Raw genomic sequence first — 16,272 nt, forward strand, 5'->3', positions numbered from 1 at the left:
ATCCTGTGGTGGTTCTGGTCCGCGGTGCATGGGTTGATCCTGGCCTCTCGGCTGGGCCTGTTAGATGCTGTGGTGGTTCTGGTCCGCGGTGCATGGATTGATCCTGGCCTCTCGGCAGGGCCTGTTAGATGCTGTGGTGGTTCTGGTCCGCGGTGCATGGATTGATCCTGGCCTCTCGGCTGGGCCTGTTAGATGCTGTGGTGGTTCTGGTCCGCGGTGCATGGATTGATCCTGGCCTCTCGGCTCGGTCTGTTAGATGCTGTGGTGGTTCTGGTCCGCGGTGCATGGATTGATCCTGGCCTCTCGGCAGAGCCTGCTAGATGCTGTGGTGGTTCTGGTCCGTGGTGCATGGATTGATCCTGGCCTCTCGGCTTGGCCTGTTAGATGCTGTGGTGGTTCTGGTCCGCGGTGCATGGATTGATCCTGGCCTCTCAGCAGAGCCTGTTAGATGCTGTGGTGGTTCTGGTCCGCGGTGCTTGGTTTGATCCTGGCCTCTCGGCAGAGCCTGCTACATGCTGTGGTGGTTCTGGTCCGCGGTGCATGGGTTGATCCTGGCCTCTCGGCAGGGCCTGTTAGATCCTGTGGTAGTTCTGGTCCGCGGTGCATGGATTGATCCTGGCTTCTCGGCAGGGCCTGTTAGATCCTGTGGTAGTTCTGGTCCACGGTGCATGGGTTGATCCTGGCCTCTCGGCTGGGCCTGTTAGATGCTGTGGTGGTTCTGGTCTGCGGTGCATGGATTGATCCTGGCCTCTCGGCTGGGCCTGCTAGATGCTGTGGTGGTTCTGGTCCGCGGTGCATGGGTTGATCCTGGCCTCTCGGCAGGGCCTGCTAGATGCTGTGGTGGTTCTGGTCCGCGGTGCATGGGTTGATCCTGGCCTCTCGGCAGGGCCTGTTAGATCCTGTGGTAGTTCTGGTCCGCGGTGCATGGATTGATCCTGGCCTCTTGGCAGAGCCTGCTAGATGCTGTGGTGGTTCTGGTCCGCGGTGCATGGATTGATCCTGGCCTCTCGGCTGGGCCTGTTAGGATGCTTTGGTGGTTCTGGTCCGCGGTGCATGGGTTGATCCTGGCCTCTCGGCAGGGCCTGTTAGATCCTGTGGGGGTTCTGATCCGCGGTGCATGGGTTGATATAGATAACCATCCTGTACATCCAGCAGAACAAATCATCACTGACCGAAGAAGAAATGCGCAGAAGAGTCGCCACTGGAGACCTAGAAGAAAGCCATGACCATCAGCATCGCTCTCGACGACAAGCCCAGGTAGCGGCTTACATGGGACTGCCTTTCCTTGCAGGGCATGCCCAAGTGTAGTCCAGAAGAGATGACCCAGTGTGCCCCACCATCTCCCCGGCCCTCGCCACGCTGCAGATATGATGCAGAGCTTGTGAGCTTCATGGTCCTCATCCACCTGCTGAGCCGCTGATCCCCGGCCCGTCCCTCATTGACATCCCTGCTCTCTGATCACTCATGACTGCTGCTCCTGTGTGTGATGATGATGCTCGTGTACTTGCTCCTGTGTGTGATGATGATGATGCTCGTGTACTTGCTCCTGTGTGTGATGATGATGATGCTCGTGTACTTGCTCCTGTGTGTGATGATGATGATGCTCGTGCACTTGCTCCTGTGTGTGTGTGATGATGATGCTCGTGTACTTGCTCCTGTGTGTGATGATGATGATGCTCGTGCACTTGCTCCTGTGTGTGTGATGATGATGATGCTCGTGTACTTGCTCCTGTGTGTGATGATGATGATGCTCATGTACTTGCTCCTGTGTGTGATGATGATGATGCTCGTGTACTTGCTCCTGTGTGTGTGATGATGTTGATGCTCGTGTACTTGCTCCTGTGTGTGTGATGATGATGATGCTCGTGTACTTGCTCCTGTGTGTGATGATGATGATGCTCGTGCACTTGCTCCTGTGTGTGTGATGATGATGATGCTCGTGTACTTGCTCCTGTGTGTGATGATGATGATGCTCGTGTACTTGCTCCTGTGTGTGTGATGATGATGATGCTCGTGCACTTGCTCCTGTGTGTGTGATGATGATAATGCTCGTGTACTTGCTCCTGTGTGTGTGATGATGATGATGCTCGTGTACTTGCTCCTGTGTGTGATGATGATGATGCTCGTGCACTTGCTCCTGTGTGTGATGATGATGATGATGCTCGTGCACTTGCTCCTGTGTGTGATGATGATGATGATGCTCGTGCACTTGCTCCTGTGTGTGTGATGATGATGATGCTCGTGCACTTGCTCCTGTGTGTGATGATGATGATGCTCGTGCACTTGCTCCTGTGTGTGTGATGATGATGATGCTCGTGTACTTGCTCCTGTGTGTGATGATGATGATGCTCGTGTACTTGCTCCTGTGTGTGTGTGATGATGATGCTCGTGTACTTGCTCCTGTGTGTGATGATGATGATGCTCGTGCACTTGCTCCTGTGTGTGTGATGATGATGATGCTCGTGTACTTGCTCCTGTGTGATGATGATGATGCTCGTGCACTTGCTCCTGTGTGTGTGTGATGATGATGCTCGTGCACTTGCTCCTGTGTGTGTGATGATGCTCGTGCACTTGCTCCTGTGTGTGATGATGATGATGCTCATGTACTTGCTCCTGTGTGTGATGATGATGATGCTCGTGTACTTGCTCCTGTGTGTGTGATGATGATGCTCATGTACTTGCTCCTGTGTGTGATGATGATGATGCTCGTGCACTTGCTCCTGTGTGTGATGATGATGCTCGTGCACTTGCTCCTGTGTGTGTGATGATGATGATGCTCGTGTACTTGCTCCTGTGTGTGTGATGATGATGCTCATGTACTTGCTCCTGTGTGTGATGATGATGATGCTCGTGTACTTGCTCCTGTGTGTGATGATGATGATGCTCGTGTACTTGCTCCTGTGTGTGATGATGATGCTCGTGTACTTGCTCCTGTGTGCGATGATGATGATGCTCGTGTACTTGCTCCTGTGTGCGATGATGATGATGCTCGTGTACTTGCTCCTGTGTGTGATGATGATGATGCTCGTGTACTTGCTCCTGTGTGTGATGATGATGATGATGCTCGTGTACTTGCTCCTGTGTGTGTGATGATGATGATGCTCGTGTACTTGCTCCTGTGTGTGATGATGATGATGCTCGTGTACTTGCTCCTGTGTGTGATGATGATGATGCTCGTGCACTTGCTCCTGTGTGTGATGATGATGATGCTCGTGCACTTGCTCCTGTGTGATGATGATGATGATGCTCGTGTACTTGCTCCTGTGTGTGATGATGATGATGATGCTCGTGTACTTGCTCCTGTGTGTGATGATGATGATGCTCGTGTACTTGCTCCTGTGTGTGATGATGATGATGCTCGTGCACTTGCTCCTGTGTGATGATGATGCTCGTGTACTTGCTCCTGTGTGTGATGATGATGATGATGCTCGTGTACTTGCTCCTGTGTGATGATGATGATGATGATGCTCATGTACTTGCTCCTGTGTGTGATGATGATGCTCGTGTACTTGCTCCTGTGTGTGTGATGATGATGCTCGTGTACTTGCTCTTGTGTGTGATGATGATGATGATGCTCGTGTACTTGCTCCTGTGTGTGATGATGATGATGCTCGTGTACTTGCTCCTGTGTGTGATGATGATGATGCTCGTGTACTTGCTCCTGTGTGTGATGATGATGCTCGTGTACTTGCTCCTGTGTGTGATGATGATGATGATGCTCGTGTACTTGCTCCTGTGTGTGATGATGATGATGCTCGTGTACTTGCTCCTGTGTGATGATGATGATGCTCGTGTACTTGCTCCTGTGTGATGATGATGATGCTCGTGTACTTGCTCCTGTGTGATGATGATGATGCTCGTGTACTTGCTCCTGTGTGTGTGATGATGATGATGCTCGTGCACTTGCTCCTGTATGTGATGATGATGATGCTCGTGCACTTGCTCCTGTGTGTGATGATGATGATGCTCGTGTACTTGCTCCTGTGTGTGTGATGATGATGATGCTCGTGCACTTGCTCCTGTGTGATGATGATGATGATGCTCGTGCACTTGCTCCTGTGTGTGATGATGATGATGCTCGTGCACTTGCTCCTGTGTGTGTGATGATGATGCTCGTGCACTTGCTCCTGTGTGATGATGATGATGATGCTCGTGCACTTGCTCCTGTGTGTGATGATGATGATGATGATGCTCGTGTACTTGCTCCTGTGTGATGATGATGATGATGCTCGTGCACTTGCTCCTGTGTGTGATGATGATGATGCTCGTGCACTTGCTCCTGTGTGTGTGATGATGATGCTCGTGTACTTGCTCCTGTGTGTGTGATGATGATGCTCGTGCACTTGCTCCTGTGTGTGTGATGATGATGCTCGTGCACTTGCTCCTGTGTGTGATGATGATGATGCTCGTGTACTTGCTCCTGTGTGATGATGATGATGATGCTCGTGTACTTGCTCCTGTGTGTGTGATGATGATGATGCTCGTGTACTTGCTCCTGTGTGATGATGATGATGCTCGTGCACTTGCTCCTGTGTGTGATGATGATGATGCTCGTGTACTTGCTCCTGTGTGTGTGATGATGATGATGCTCGTGCACTTGCTCCTGTGTGTGATGATGATGATGATGCTCGTGTACTTGCTCCTGTGTGTGATGATGATGATGCTCGTGTACTTGCTCCTGTGTGTGATGATGATGCTCGTGTACTTGCTCCTGTGTGTGATGATGATGATGCTCGTGTACTTGCTCCTGTGTGTGTGATGATGATGATGCTCGTGCACTTGCTCCTGTGTGTGATGATGATGATGCTCGTGTACTTGCTCCTGTGTGTGATGATGATGATGCTCGTGCACTTGCTCCTGTGTGTGATGATGATGATGCTCGTGTACTTGCTCCTGTGTGTGTGATGATGATGATGCTCGTGCACTTGCTCCTGTGTGTGTGATGATGATGATGCTCGTGTACTTGCTCCTGTGTGTGATGATGATGCTCGTGCACTTGCTCCTGTGTGTGTGATGATGATGCTCGTGCACTTGCTCCTGTGTGTGATGATGATGATGCTCGTGCACTTGCTCCTGTGTGTGATGATGATGATGATGCTCGTGCACTTGCTCCTGTGTGTGATGATGATGATGATGCTCGTGCACTTGCTCCTGTGTGTGATGATGATGATGCTCGTGCACTTGCTCCTGTGTGTGATGATGATGATGCTCGTGCACTTGCTCCTGTGTGTGATGATGATGATGCTCGTGCACTTGCTCCTGTGTGTGTGATGATGATGATGCTCGTGCACTTGCTCCTGTGTGTGATGATGATGCTCGTGCACTTGCTCCTGTGTGTGTGATGATGATGATGCTCGTGTACTTGCTCCTGTGTGATGATGATGATGCTCGTGCACTTGCTCCTGTGTGTGATGATGATGATGCTCGTGCACTTGCTCCTGTGTGTGTGATGATGATGATGCTCGTGCACTTGCTCCTGTGTGTGATGATGATGCTCGTGCACTTGCTCCTGTGTGTGTGATGATGATGATGCTCGTGTACTTGCTCCTGTGTGATGATGATGATGCTCGTGTACTTGCTCCTGTGTGTGATGATCATGATGCTCGTGCACTTGCTCCTGTGTGGTGATGATGATGATGCTCGTGCACTTGCTCCTGTGTGTGTGATGATCATGATGCTCGTGTACTTGCTCCTGTGTGTGATGATGATGATGCTCGTGTACTTGCTCCTGTGTGTGATGATGATGATGCTCGTGCACTTGCTCCTGTGTGTGATGATGATGATGCTCGTGTACTTGCTCCTGTGTGTGTGATGATGATGATGCTCGTGCACTTGCTCCTGTGTGTGATGATGATGCTCGTGCACTTGCTCCTGTGTGTGATGATGATGATGCTCATGTACTTGCTCCTGTGTGTGATGATGATGATGCTCGTGTACTTGCTCCTGTGTGTGATGATGATGATGCTCGTGTACTTGCTCCTGTGTGTGTGATGATGATGATGCTCGTGCACTTGCTCCTGTGTGTGATGATGATGATGCTCGTGTACTTGCTCCTGTGTGATGATGATGATGATGCTCGTGTACTTGCTCCTGTGTGTGTGATGATGATGCTCGTGCACTTGCTCCTGTGTGTGTGATGATGATGATGCTCGTGCACTTGCTCCTGTGTGTGATGATGATGATGATGCTCGTGTACTTGCTCCTGTGTGTGTGATGATGATGATGCTCGTGTACTTGCTCCTGTGTGTGTGATGATGATGCTCGTGCACTTGCTCCTGTGTGTGTGATGATGATGATGATGATGCTCGTGTACTTGCTCCTGTGTGATGATGATGATGATGCTCGTGTACTTGCTCCTGTGTGTGTGATGATGATGATGCTCGTGTACTTGCTCCTGTGTGTGATGATGATGATGCTCGTGCACTTGCTCCTGTGTGTGTGATGATGATGCTCGTGCACTTGCTCCTGTGTGTGATGATGATGATGCTCGTGTACTTGCTCCTGTGTGATGATGATGATGATGCTCGTGTACTTGCTCCTGTGTGTGTGATGATGATGATGCTCGTGTACTTGCTCCTGTGTGATGATGATGATGCTCGTGCACTTGCTCCTGTGTGTGATGATGATGATGCTCGTGTACTTGCTCCTGTGTGTGTGATGATGATGATGCTCGTGTACTTGCTCCTGTGTGTGATGATGATGATGCTCGTGTACTTGCTCCTGTGTGTGATGATGATGCTTGTGCACTTGCTCCTGTGTGTGTGATGATGATGCTCGTGCACTTGCTCCTGTGTGTGATGATGATGATGCTCGTGTACTTGCTCCTGTGTGTGATGATGATGATGCTCGTGCACTTGCTCCTGTGTGTGATGATGATGATGCTCGTGCACTTGCTCCTGTGTGTGATGATGATGATGCTCGTGCACTTGCTCCTGTGTGTGATGATGATGATGCTCGTGCACTTGCTCCTGTGTGATGATGATGATGATGCTCGTGTACTTGCTCCTGTGTGTGTGATGATGATGATGCTCGTGTACTTGCTCCTGTGTGATGATGATGATGCTCGTGCACTTGCTCCTGTGTGATGATGATGATGCTCGTGTACTTGCTCCTGTGTGATGATGATGATGATGATGCTCGTGTACTTGCTCCTGTGTGATGATGATGATGATGCTCGTGTACTTGCTCCTGTGTGTGTGATGATGATGATGCTCGTGTACTTGCTCCTGTGTGATGATGATGATGCTCGTGCACTTGCTCCTGTGTGATGATGATGATGCTCGTGTACTTGCTCCTGTGTGTGTGATGATGATGATGCTCGTGTACTTGCTCCTGTGTGTGATGATGATGATGCTCGTGTACTTGCTCCTGTGTGTGATGATGATGATGCTCGTGCACTTGCTCCTGTGTGTGATGATCATGATGCTCGTGCACTTGCTCCTGTGTGGTGATGATGATGATGCTCGTGCACTTGCTCCTGTGTGTGATGATGATGATGCTCGTGCACTTGCTCCTGTGTGTGATGATGATGATGCTCGTGTACTTGCTCCTGTGTGTGTGATGATGATGATGCTCGTGTACTTGCTCCTGTGTGATGATGATGATGATGCTCGTGTACTTGCTCCTGTGTGTGATGATGATGATGCTCGTGTACTTGCTCCTGTGTGTGATGATGATGATGCTCGTGTACTTGCTCCTGTGTGTGATGATGATGATGCTCGTGTACTTGCTCCTGTGTGTGTGATGATGATGATGCTCGTGTACTTGCTCCTGTGTGTGATGATGATGATGCTCGTGTACTTGCTCCTGTGTGTGATGATGATGATGCTCGTGTACTTGCTCCTGTGTGTGTGATGATGATGATGCTCGTGCACTTGCTCCTGTGTGTGATGATGATGATGCTCGTGTACTTGCTCCTGTGTGTGATGATGATGCTCATGCACTTGCTCCTGTGTGTGATGATGATGATGCTCGTGTACTTGCTCCTGTGTGTGATGATGATGATGATGCTCGTGCACTTGCTCCTGTGTGTGATGATGATGATGCTCGTGTACTTGCTCCTGTGTGTGTGATGATGATGCTCGTGCACTTGCTCCTGTGTGTGATGATGATGATGCTCGTGTACTTGCTCCTGTGTGTGTGATGATGATGATGCTCGTGTACTTGCTCCTGTGTGTGATGATGATGATGCTCGTGTACTTGCTCCTGTGTGTGTGATGATGATGATGCTCGTGTACTTGCTCCTGTGTGTGATGATGATGATGCTCGTGCACTTGCTCCTGTGTGTGATGATGATGCTCGTGTACTTGCTCCTGTGTGTGTGATGATGATGATGCTCGTGTACTTGCTCCTGTGTGTGATGATGATGATGATGCTCGTGCACTTGCTCCTGTGTGTGTGATGATGATGATGCTCGTGCACTTGCTCCTGTGTGTGTGATGATGATGATGCTCGTGCACTTGCTCCTGTGTGTGTGATGATGATGATGCTCGTGTACTTGCTCCTGTGTGTGTGATGATGATGCTCGTGTACTTGCTCCTGTGTGTGTGATGATGATGATGCTCGTGCACTTGCTCCTGTGTGTGTGATGATGATGATGCTCGTGCACTTGCTCCTGTGTGTGTGATGATGATGCTCGTGTACTTGCTCCTGTGTGTGATGATGATGATGCTCGTGCACTTGCTCCTGTGTGTGATGATGATGATGCTCGTGCACTTGCTCCTGTGTGTGTGATGATGATGCTCGTGTACTTGCTCCTGTGTGTGTGATGATGATGATGCTCATGTACTTGCTCCTGTGTGTGTGATGATGATGATGCTCGTGTACTTGCTCCTGTGTGTGATGATGATGATGCTCGTGCACTTGCTCCTGTGTGTGATGATGATGATGCTCGTGCACTTGCTCCTGTGTGTGTGATGATGATGCTCGTGTACTTGCTCCTGTGTGTGTGTGATGATGATGCTCGTGTACTTGCTCCTGTGTGTGATGATGATGATGCTCGTGTACTTGCTCCTGTGTGTGATGATGATGATGCTCGTGCACTTGCTCCTGTGTGGTGATGATGATGATGCTCGTGCACTTGCTCCTGTGTGTGATGATGATGATGCTCGTGTACTTGCTCCTGTGTGTGATGATGATGATGCTCGTGCACTTGCTCCTGTGTGGTGATGATGATGATGATGCTCGTGCACTTGCTCCTGTGTGTGTGATGATGATGATGCTCGTGCACTTGCTCCTGTGTGTGTGATGATGATGATGCTCGTGTACTTGCTCCTGTGTGTGTGATGATGATGATGCTCGTGTACTTGCTCCTGTGTGTGATGATGATGATGCTCGTGTACTTGCTCCTGTGTGTGATGATGATGATGCTCGTGCACTTGCTCCTGTGTGTGTGATGATGATGCTCGTGCACTTGCTCCTGTGTGTGTGATGATGATGATGCTCGTGCACTTGCTCCTGTGTGGTGATGATGATGATGATGCTCGTGTACTTGCTCCTGTGTGTAATGATGATGATGATGCTCGCACACTGTGCATTATGGATCCTGCTCCTGTCTCTCTGCCCATTAACCCTTCCCTTCCTGTCTGTATCGCTTGCACTTCCCCGGCTGGTCCTCTGTGAGGCGCCGCTTATCTCCTGCGTTGCTTTCTTCTCTGCCGTCCTTCATTTCCTTCCTTTCTTTCTCCTCTGCCCTCTTTGCTCCGGCTCCAGATGGATAGAAATCAGGAGATAACGGACCGCGACATCTGGACGCTTATCTCCAGCTTTTCCTCCAGTTCTGCAAAAGGCCATACAAACGTGTCAGAGGTGGGGTCTGTCCTCCCGCCGTCATCGCTCGTCGCCCCTGCCGGACCACCATCGTCTTCTGCGCGCCACCAGCGAGCTCAGGATATTGCACAATCTCGGGCCAGAGCTCATACATTCCCTCTGTCTGGTGCCCCAAGTCGCTCACCCCAAAAAGCTACACATGAGGTATGAGGCCGGTGTGTGCCGTCAGCCGCGCGCGGCCCCCCGTGCTCTGTGATTGCGTATTGTTGCCATGTCCTTTCTGCCATAACCCTACAATCTCCATACCTCAAGGCCGGAGCCTCCACACGAGCCGCTCGTCAGGACCCTACAAATGTCCTGTTCTCTCAGACGCCGGGATTGAGAGGAGCAGAGAAGGTACAAGACCCCCCGCTGTGTGCTGTGCATGGGGGGTGCAGGGTGACCCTGACGCGTGTCCTGCTCTGTTCTCTTCCCAGTACTCTCTGGTGTACAAGGGCTTCTCTCTGCTCCCGGAGGGGGTCTTCTACTGGTCCTTACCTAAGCTCTTCCTCGGGGATAAGGTAAAGACGCTGGCGTCCCTTATTCCCCGTGACACCCGGCTCCATCTTGTGGATGGCGCTCGCTCACAGCCGTGGATTTTTACAGAATTTCCGACTTTCCGCCATGTTCCTATTGCAGGTGACGTCTTATGGTGGAACGCTACGCTACACACTGACCTACACATCGGGAATCCGGGGATCGCCGCTGCCCGATGCCGACGTGCAGATTACGGTAATACAGAGATCGGCTGCCTGTCTCCGGGTCATAGTGGCGTCATACGGGGGTCCATCGCAGCCAGTGACCCATCCTAATCGTCTGCGTTCCCTTCCAGGGCAATGACATCACCTTGGTGGCCTATCAGACTGAAGTGCGCCCCCGCGAGACCAAAACCTTTGAGATTGCGTTCAGAGAGGTGAGGCTTGAGCTTAGGAAGCATCTGCGAGCCGAGCCGTGGCGACCGCCCGTTAATGTCGCCGCCATTTTCCCTCCCGCAGAGTCAGTGGAAGCGTCCGGATGGGCAGCAGGCAACGCGGGAGCATCTGATGATGGCGCTGGCAGATCTAGATGAGATTCTTATCCGAGCGTCCTACTCCACTGATATGATATCTGCCAGCATTACCGGAGTGAGCATGGAGAGCGCCGGACCCTCGTACACCAGCCTGCCGCAGGCCCTGGAGGTGGAGGAGTGCCGCTGCCCTCCCGGCTACAGGGGATTGTCCTGCCAGGTAAGAGACCCCGCACCCTGAATCTGCTCTTCCATCGGAGCATTATCTGCCCTTTCTATGATTACTGAGTGTGATCTCCATAACAGGACTGTGCCCCGGGCTACACCCGCACCGGAGGAGGCCTGTACCTCGGACACTGCGAACCCTGTGATTGTAGTGGACACTCAGAGACGTGTCACCCAGAGACCGGTGTCTGCTCGGTAAGAGACCTTACACTGGCTGTATTATCGGAGGACTGTACAGTGGAACATATTTCGGGTTGTAGTCTTCTGCTTACTCAATCCCAACTATGTGGCCGTATCTCAGAACACACTTCACGCGGAGAAGCCGTGACTCAGGGTAATCAAGAAGGTCAAGAGCCAGGAGGGTACGTCATAAACAGAGGGAAGAGACAAAGGCGTAGTCAGGTAATGGTATGAGGTCAGAATACCAGGAAGATAGCGGATCAGTGCAAAGGGGCTAGGCAAATGGATGGTCAGAATGAGGTCCGAGGTCAGGCAGCAAAAGGATCCACAAACACATAGAGCTGAATCTATGTCTGACAGGGGTCTGGGACTGAGAGCCCAGCTAGGTAGCCGGGCAATCACCTGGGACAGGGAACACCTGGAGACGGCCCAGAATCTCCCAGTCTCAGATTGGATGGTCAAGCTGTCAATAAAAATACTGACAGCCCAGCACGCCTGTGAAGACCCGGGGTCTCCCGTGGCCATAATACTACTCAGACAACACAGGGTGAGGGTAAAACAGCGTGGCAATACTTTACTGAACCACAAAGAGGACAATAAACAGAACAGTCCCAGCAAATACACAAGATGGTGCAAATTACAGAGTCTCAACCTTCCGCTGACTCGCCGGGATTAGAGCCGCTGCGACTCCTGGACATCCAGGGCTGCCTACCCCCACCAGTGGCACCCTGCTTTAGGCGGGCACTCACTTAGAGGAGGTAACGACAAGCTTAGGAAGCTGACAGTCCATTGAGGTACTTGAGCAGGTGACCGAATGGTCCCAACCTGGCTTCTCCGAGCGTATCCATGGGGGCCAGGTGACCGTAGGGTCCCAACCTGGCTAGCCCAAACATATCCATGGGACCAGGTGACCAGAGGCTCGAAATCTGGCTTCTTCGAGCATATCCATGGGGGCCAGGTGACTGGAGAATCCCAACCTGGCTACCCTAAACATCTCCATGGGGCCAGGTGACCGGATGGTCCCAACTTGGCTACCCCAATCATATCCATGGGTTCCAGGTGACCGGAGGGTCCCAACCTGGCAACCCCAAACATCTCCTAGTTGACCGGAGAGTCCAAATCTGGTTTCACCAAATGTATCCATGGGTTCTGTGATAGTCAAATGAGCAGATCTGTATCCCTCCAGAAAGGGCTGTGGTCCCTTAAGCTGGCATCCTGTAGAATCCAAATCTGTGTCCCTCTTAATAAAGCCATAGTGTTCTGTAGAGTGTTCTTGGCTGTGGTTTTATAAAGGACCTCTGATACAGAGGCATGTCCCCTTATATAGTTCACAACTGTCCTTCAAGACATTATAATAATAATAATTTTTATTTATATAGTGCCAACATATTCCGCAGCACTTTACAATTAAGGTTCATTGGTCAGGGGGAGGTGAGATGAGTCTAACTCTCCATTGTTTGAGCATTTAATCGATCTGCATAGTTTGTCCTCCTCTGTTTTGCAAGTCAACAAGCCACAGGGCCCACACAATGGTTAATCAACATATTTAGCAAACATCCATTGTTCAATGACTCTGCATCCCGGTTTTGAAAAGTTAGCAGACAATAAGTTGCAGTAAATATCAACTCAAGTGTCAGCATCCAGGCTTATACAAATAATATTCTGTGCTTCTTGACCAACCAAAGAAAAACACAGAAATTCAAAAGTCAACATAAAGATAATAACATATTTCTCCTGGCCTACTGAATTTACATCTGGATAATTAAGACTAAATGCTGTGTCATCACAACGCCCTTGCATTGGACAGCTGAGCTGTTAGTAACTGCATCCCAGGCACAAGGAGGGGTGGAATCATGACACACAGGGCCCAGGGCTGGCAGCAGATGTCCTGCGGCCACACGTTATCGCCGTGTGAAGTCACCCAGGAGTCATCGTCCACTGTCTCATCTGCTTTACTGACAATATTCTTGTCCTAGAACTGTCTACATAATACGGCTGGTGAGTTATGTGACAAGTGTGCCCCTGGCTTCTATGGCGATGCCACGGCGGGAACCCCCGAGGATTGCCAGCTTTGTGCATGCCCATTAAGTGACCCCGAGAACCAGTAAGTATGCCCGAGTGCGGCAAAGGAATAGGGACGGTTTACTATCCTGGCTGCAGTATTATCTCCTCCTCCTATTTTGTCCGCCATATTAGATCCTCACAGAGATGTAATATTCTATTCTCAACGTCCTCTTTCACCCTAGTCCTCTTCCACTCTCGCCCTCTCCTGCCCTTGTTCCTCTCCTGCCCTTGTTCCTCTCCTGCCCTTGTTCCTCTCCTGCCCTAGTTCCTCTCCTGCCCTAGTTCCTCTCCTGCCCCAGTTCCTCTCTTGCCCTAGTTCCTCTCTTGCCCTAGTTCCTCTCCTGCCCTAGTTTCTCTCCTGCCCTAGTTTCTCTCCTGCCCTAGTTTCTCTCCTGCCCTTGTTTCTCGCCTGCCCTTCTTTCTCTCCTGCCCTTGTTTCTCTCCTGCCCTTGTTTCTCTCCTGCTCTTGTTCCTCTCCTGCTATTGTTCCTCTCCTGCCCTTGTTCCTCTCCTGCCCTTGTTCCTCTCCTGCCCTTGTTTCTCTCCTGCCTTTGTTCCTCTCCTGCCCTAGTTCCTCTCCTGCTCTTGTTCCTCTCCTGCCCTTGTTTCTCTCCTGCCCTAGTTCCCCTCCTGCCCTAGTTCCCCTCCTGCCCTAGTTCCTCTCCTGCCCTAGTTCCTCTCCTGCCCTAGTTCCTCTCCTGCCCTTGTTCCTCGCCTTCCCTTGTTTCTCTCCTGCCCTTGTTTCTCTCCTGCCCTTGTTCCTCGCCTGCCCTTGTTTCTCTCCTGCCCTTGTTTCTCTCCTGCCCTTGTTCCTCACCTTCCCTTGTTTCTCGCCTGCCCTTGTTTCTCGCCTGCCCTTGTTCCTCTCCTGCCCTTGTTTCTCTCCTTCCCTTGTTTCTCTCCTGCCCTTGTTCCTCTACTGCCCCCTTGTTTCTCTCCTGCCCCCTTGTTTCTCTCCTGCCCTTGTTTCTCGCCTTCCCTTGTTCCTCTCCTTCCCTTGTTCCTCTCCTTCCCTTGTTCCTCTCCTGCCCTTGTTTCTCTCCTGCCCTTGTTTCTCTCCTGCCCTAGTTCCTCTCCTGCCCTTGTTTCTCTCCTGCCCTTGTTCCTCACCTTCCCTTGTTTCTCGCCTGCCCTTGTTCCTCGCCTTCCCTTGTTTCTCGCCTGCCCTTGTTCCTTGCCTTCCCTTGTTTCTCGCCTTCCCTTGTTTCTCGCTTTCCCTTGTTTCTCGCCTGCCCTTGTTTCTCACCTTCCCTTGTTCCTCTCCTTCCCTTGTTCCTCTCCTTCCCTTGTTCCTCTCCTGCCCTAGTTCCTCTGCTGCCCTTGTTTCTCTCCTGCCCTTGTTCCTCGCCTTCCCTTGTTTCTCGCCTGCCCTTGTTCCTCGCCTTCCCTTGTTTGTCGCCTGCCCTTGTTTCTCGCCTGCCCTTGTTTCCCGCCCTCCCTTGTTCCTCTCCTTCCCTTGTTTCTCTCCTGCCCTAGTTCCTCTCCTGCCCTAGTTCCTCTCCTGCCCTAGTTCCTCTCCTGCCCTAGTTCCTCTCCTGCCCTTGTTTCTCTCCTGCCCTTGTTTCTCTCCTGCCCTTGTTCCTCTCCTGCCCTTGTTTCTCGCCTTCCCTTGTTTCTCGCCTTCCCTTGTTTCTCGCCTTCCCTTGTTTCTCGCCTGCCCTTGTTTCTCTCCTGCCCTTGTTTCTCTCCTGCCCTTGTTTCTCGCCTTCCCTTGTTTCTCGCCTTCCCTTGTTCCTCTCCTGCCATAGTTCCTCTCCTGCCATAGTTCCTCTCCTGCCCTTGTTTCTCTCCTGCCCTTGTTTCTCTCCTGCCCTTGTTTCTCTCCTGCCCTTGTTCCTCGCCTTCCCTTGTTTCTCGCCTGCCCTTGTTCCTCGCCTTCCCTTGTTTCTCGCCTGCTCTTGTTCCTCGCCTTCCCTTGTTTTTCGCCTGCCCTTGTTTCTCGCCTGTCCTTGTTTCTCGCCTGTCCTTGTTTCTCGCCTTCCCTTGTTCCTCTCCTTCCCTTGTTCCTCTCCTGCCCTTGTTTCTCTCCTGCCCTAGTTCCTCTCCTGCCCTTGTTTCTCTCCTGCCCTTGTTCCTCTCCTTCCCTTGTTTCTCGCCTTCCCTTGTTTCTCGCCTGCCCTTGTTCCTCGCCTTCCCTTGTTTCTCTCCTGCCCTTGTTCCTCACCTTCCCTTGTTTCTCGCCTGCCCTTGTTTCTCGCCTTCCCTTGTTCCTCTCCTTCCCTTGTTCCTCTCCTTCCCTTGTTCCTCTCCTTCCCTTGTTCCTCTCCTGCCCTTGTTTCTCTCCTGCCCTAGTTCCTCTCCTGCCCTAGTTCCTCTCCTGCCCTTGTTTCTCTCCTTCCCTTGTTCCTCACCTTCCCTTGTTTCTCGCCTGCCCTTGTTCCTCGCCTTCCCTTGTTTCTCTCCTGCCCTTGTTTCTCTCCTGCCCTTGTTCCTCGCCTGCCCTTGTTTCTCTCCTGCCCTTGTTCCTCACCTTCCCTTGTTTCTCGCCTGCCCTTGTTTCTCGCCTGCCCTTGTTCCTCGCCTGCCCTTGTTCCTCTCCTTCCCTTGTTCCTCTCCTTCCCTTGTTCCTCTCCTGCCCTTGTTTCTCTCCTGCCCTAGTTCCTCTCCTGCCCTTGTTTCTCTCCTGCACTTGTTTCTCTTCTGCCCTTGTTCCTCACCTTCCCTTGTTTCTCGCCTGCCCTTGTTCCTCGCCTTCCCTTGTTTCTCGCCTGCCCTTGTTTCTCGCCTGCCCTTGTTTCTCGCCTTCCCTTGTTCCTCTCCTGCCCTTGTTTCTCTCCTGCCCTTGTTTCTCTCCTGCCCTAGTTCCTCTCCTGCCCTAGTTCCTCTCCTGCCCTAGTTCCTCTCCTGCCCTAGTTCCTCTCCTGCCCTAGTTCCTCTCCTGCCCTAGTTCCTCTCCTGCCCTTGTTTCTCTCCTGCCCTTGTTTCTCTCCTGCCCTTGTTTCTCTCCTGCCCTTGTTTCTCTCCTGCCCTTGTTTCTCTCCTGCCCTTGT

At 51.6% G+C, this 16,272-nt stretch overlaps 1 protein-coding gene across 15 annotated transcripts in view; it reads left to right on the forward strand.

The window, feature by feature from the left end:
* HSPG2 (heparan sulfate proteoglycan 2) overlaps positions 1 to 16,272 on the forward strand; it is a 456,402-nt gene that overhangs the window by 248,042 nt on the left and 192,088 nt on the right. For 9 of the 15 annotated variants that reach the window (XM_073656045.1, XM_073656041.1, XM_073656043.1 and 6 more), the window contains 9 exons: positions 1,153 to 1,257; positions 9,712 to 9,972; positions 10,081 to 10,164; positions 10,245 to 10,328; positions 10,447 to 10,539; positions 10,640 to 10,720; positions 10,803 to 11,033; positions 11,120 to 11,233; positions 13,195 to 13,322. In XM_073656045.1, the coding sequence (XP_073512146.1) occupies positions 1,153 to 1,257; positions 9,712 to 9,972; positions 10,081 to 10,164; positions 10,245 to 10,328; positions 10,447 to 10,539; positions 10,640 to 10,720; positions 10,803 to 11,033; positions 11,120 to 11,233; positions 13,195 to 13,322 (1,181 nt within the window). The remainder of the gene's footprint in view (positions 1 to 1,152; positions 1,258 to 9,711; positions 9,973 to 10,080; positions 10,165 to 10,244; positions 10,329 to 10,446; positions 10,540 to 10,639; positions 10,721 to 10,802; positions 11,034 to 11,119; positions 11,234 to 13,194; positions 13,323 to 16,272) is intronic. The other 6 variants (XM_073656051.1, XM_073656054.1, XM_073656052.1 and 3 more) reach the window with 2 other exon arrangements.

This window comes from Phyllobates terribilis, unplaced genomic scaffold, assembly GCF_046119375.1.
Source record: "Phyllobates terribilis strain yellow unplaced genomic scaffold, ASM4611937v1 Scaffold_12__6_contigs__length_324123572, whole genome shotgun sequence".
Taxonomy (NCBI): Eukaryota; Metazoa; Chordata; class Amphibia; order Anura; family Dendrobatidae; genus Phyllobates; species Phyllobates terribilis.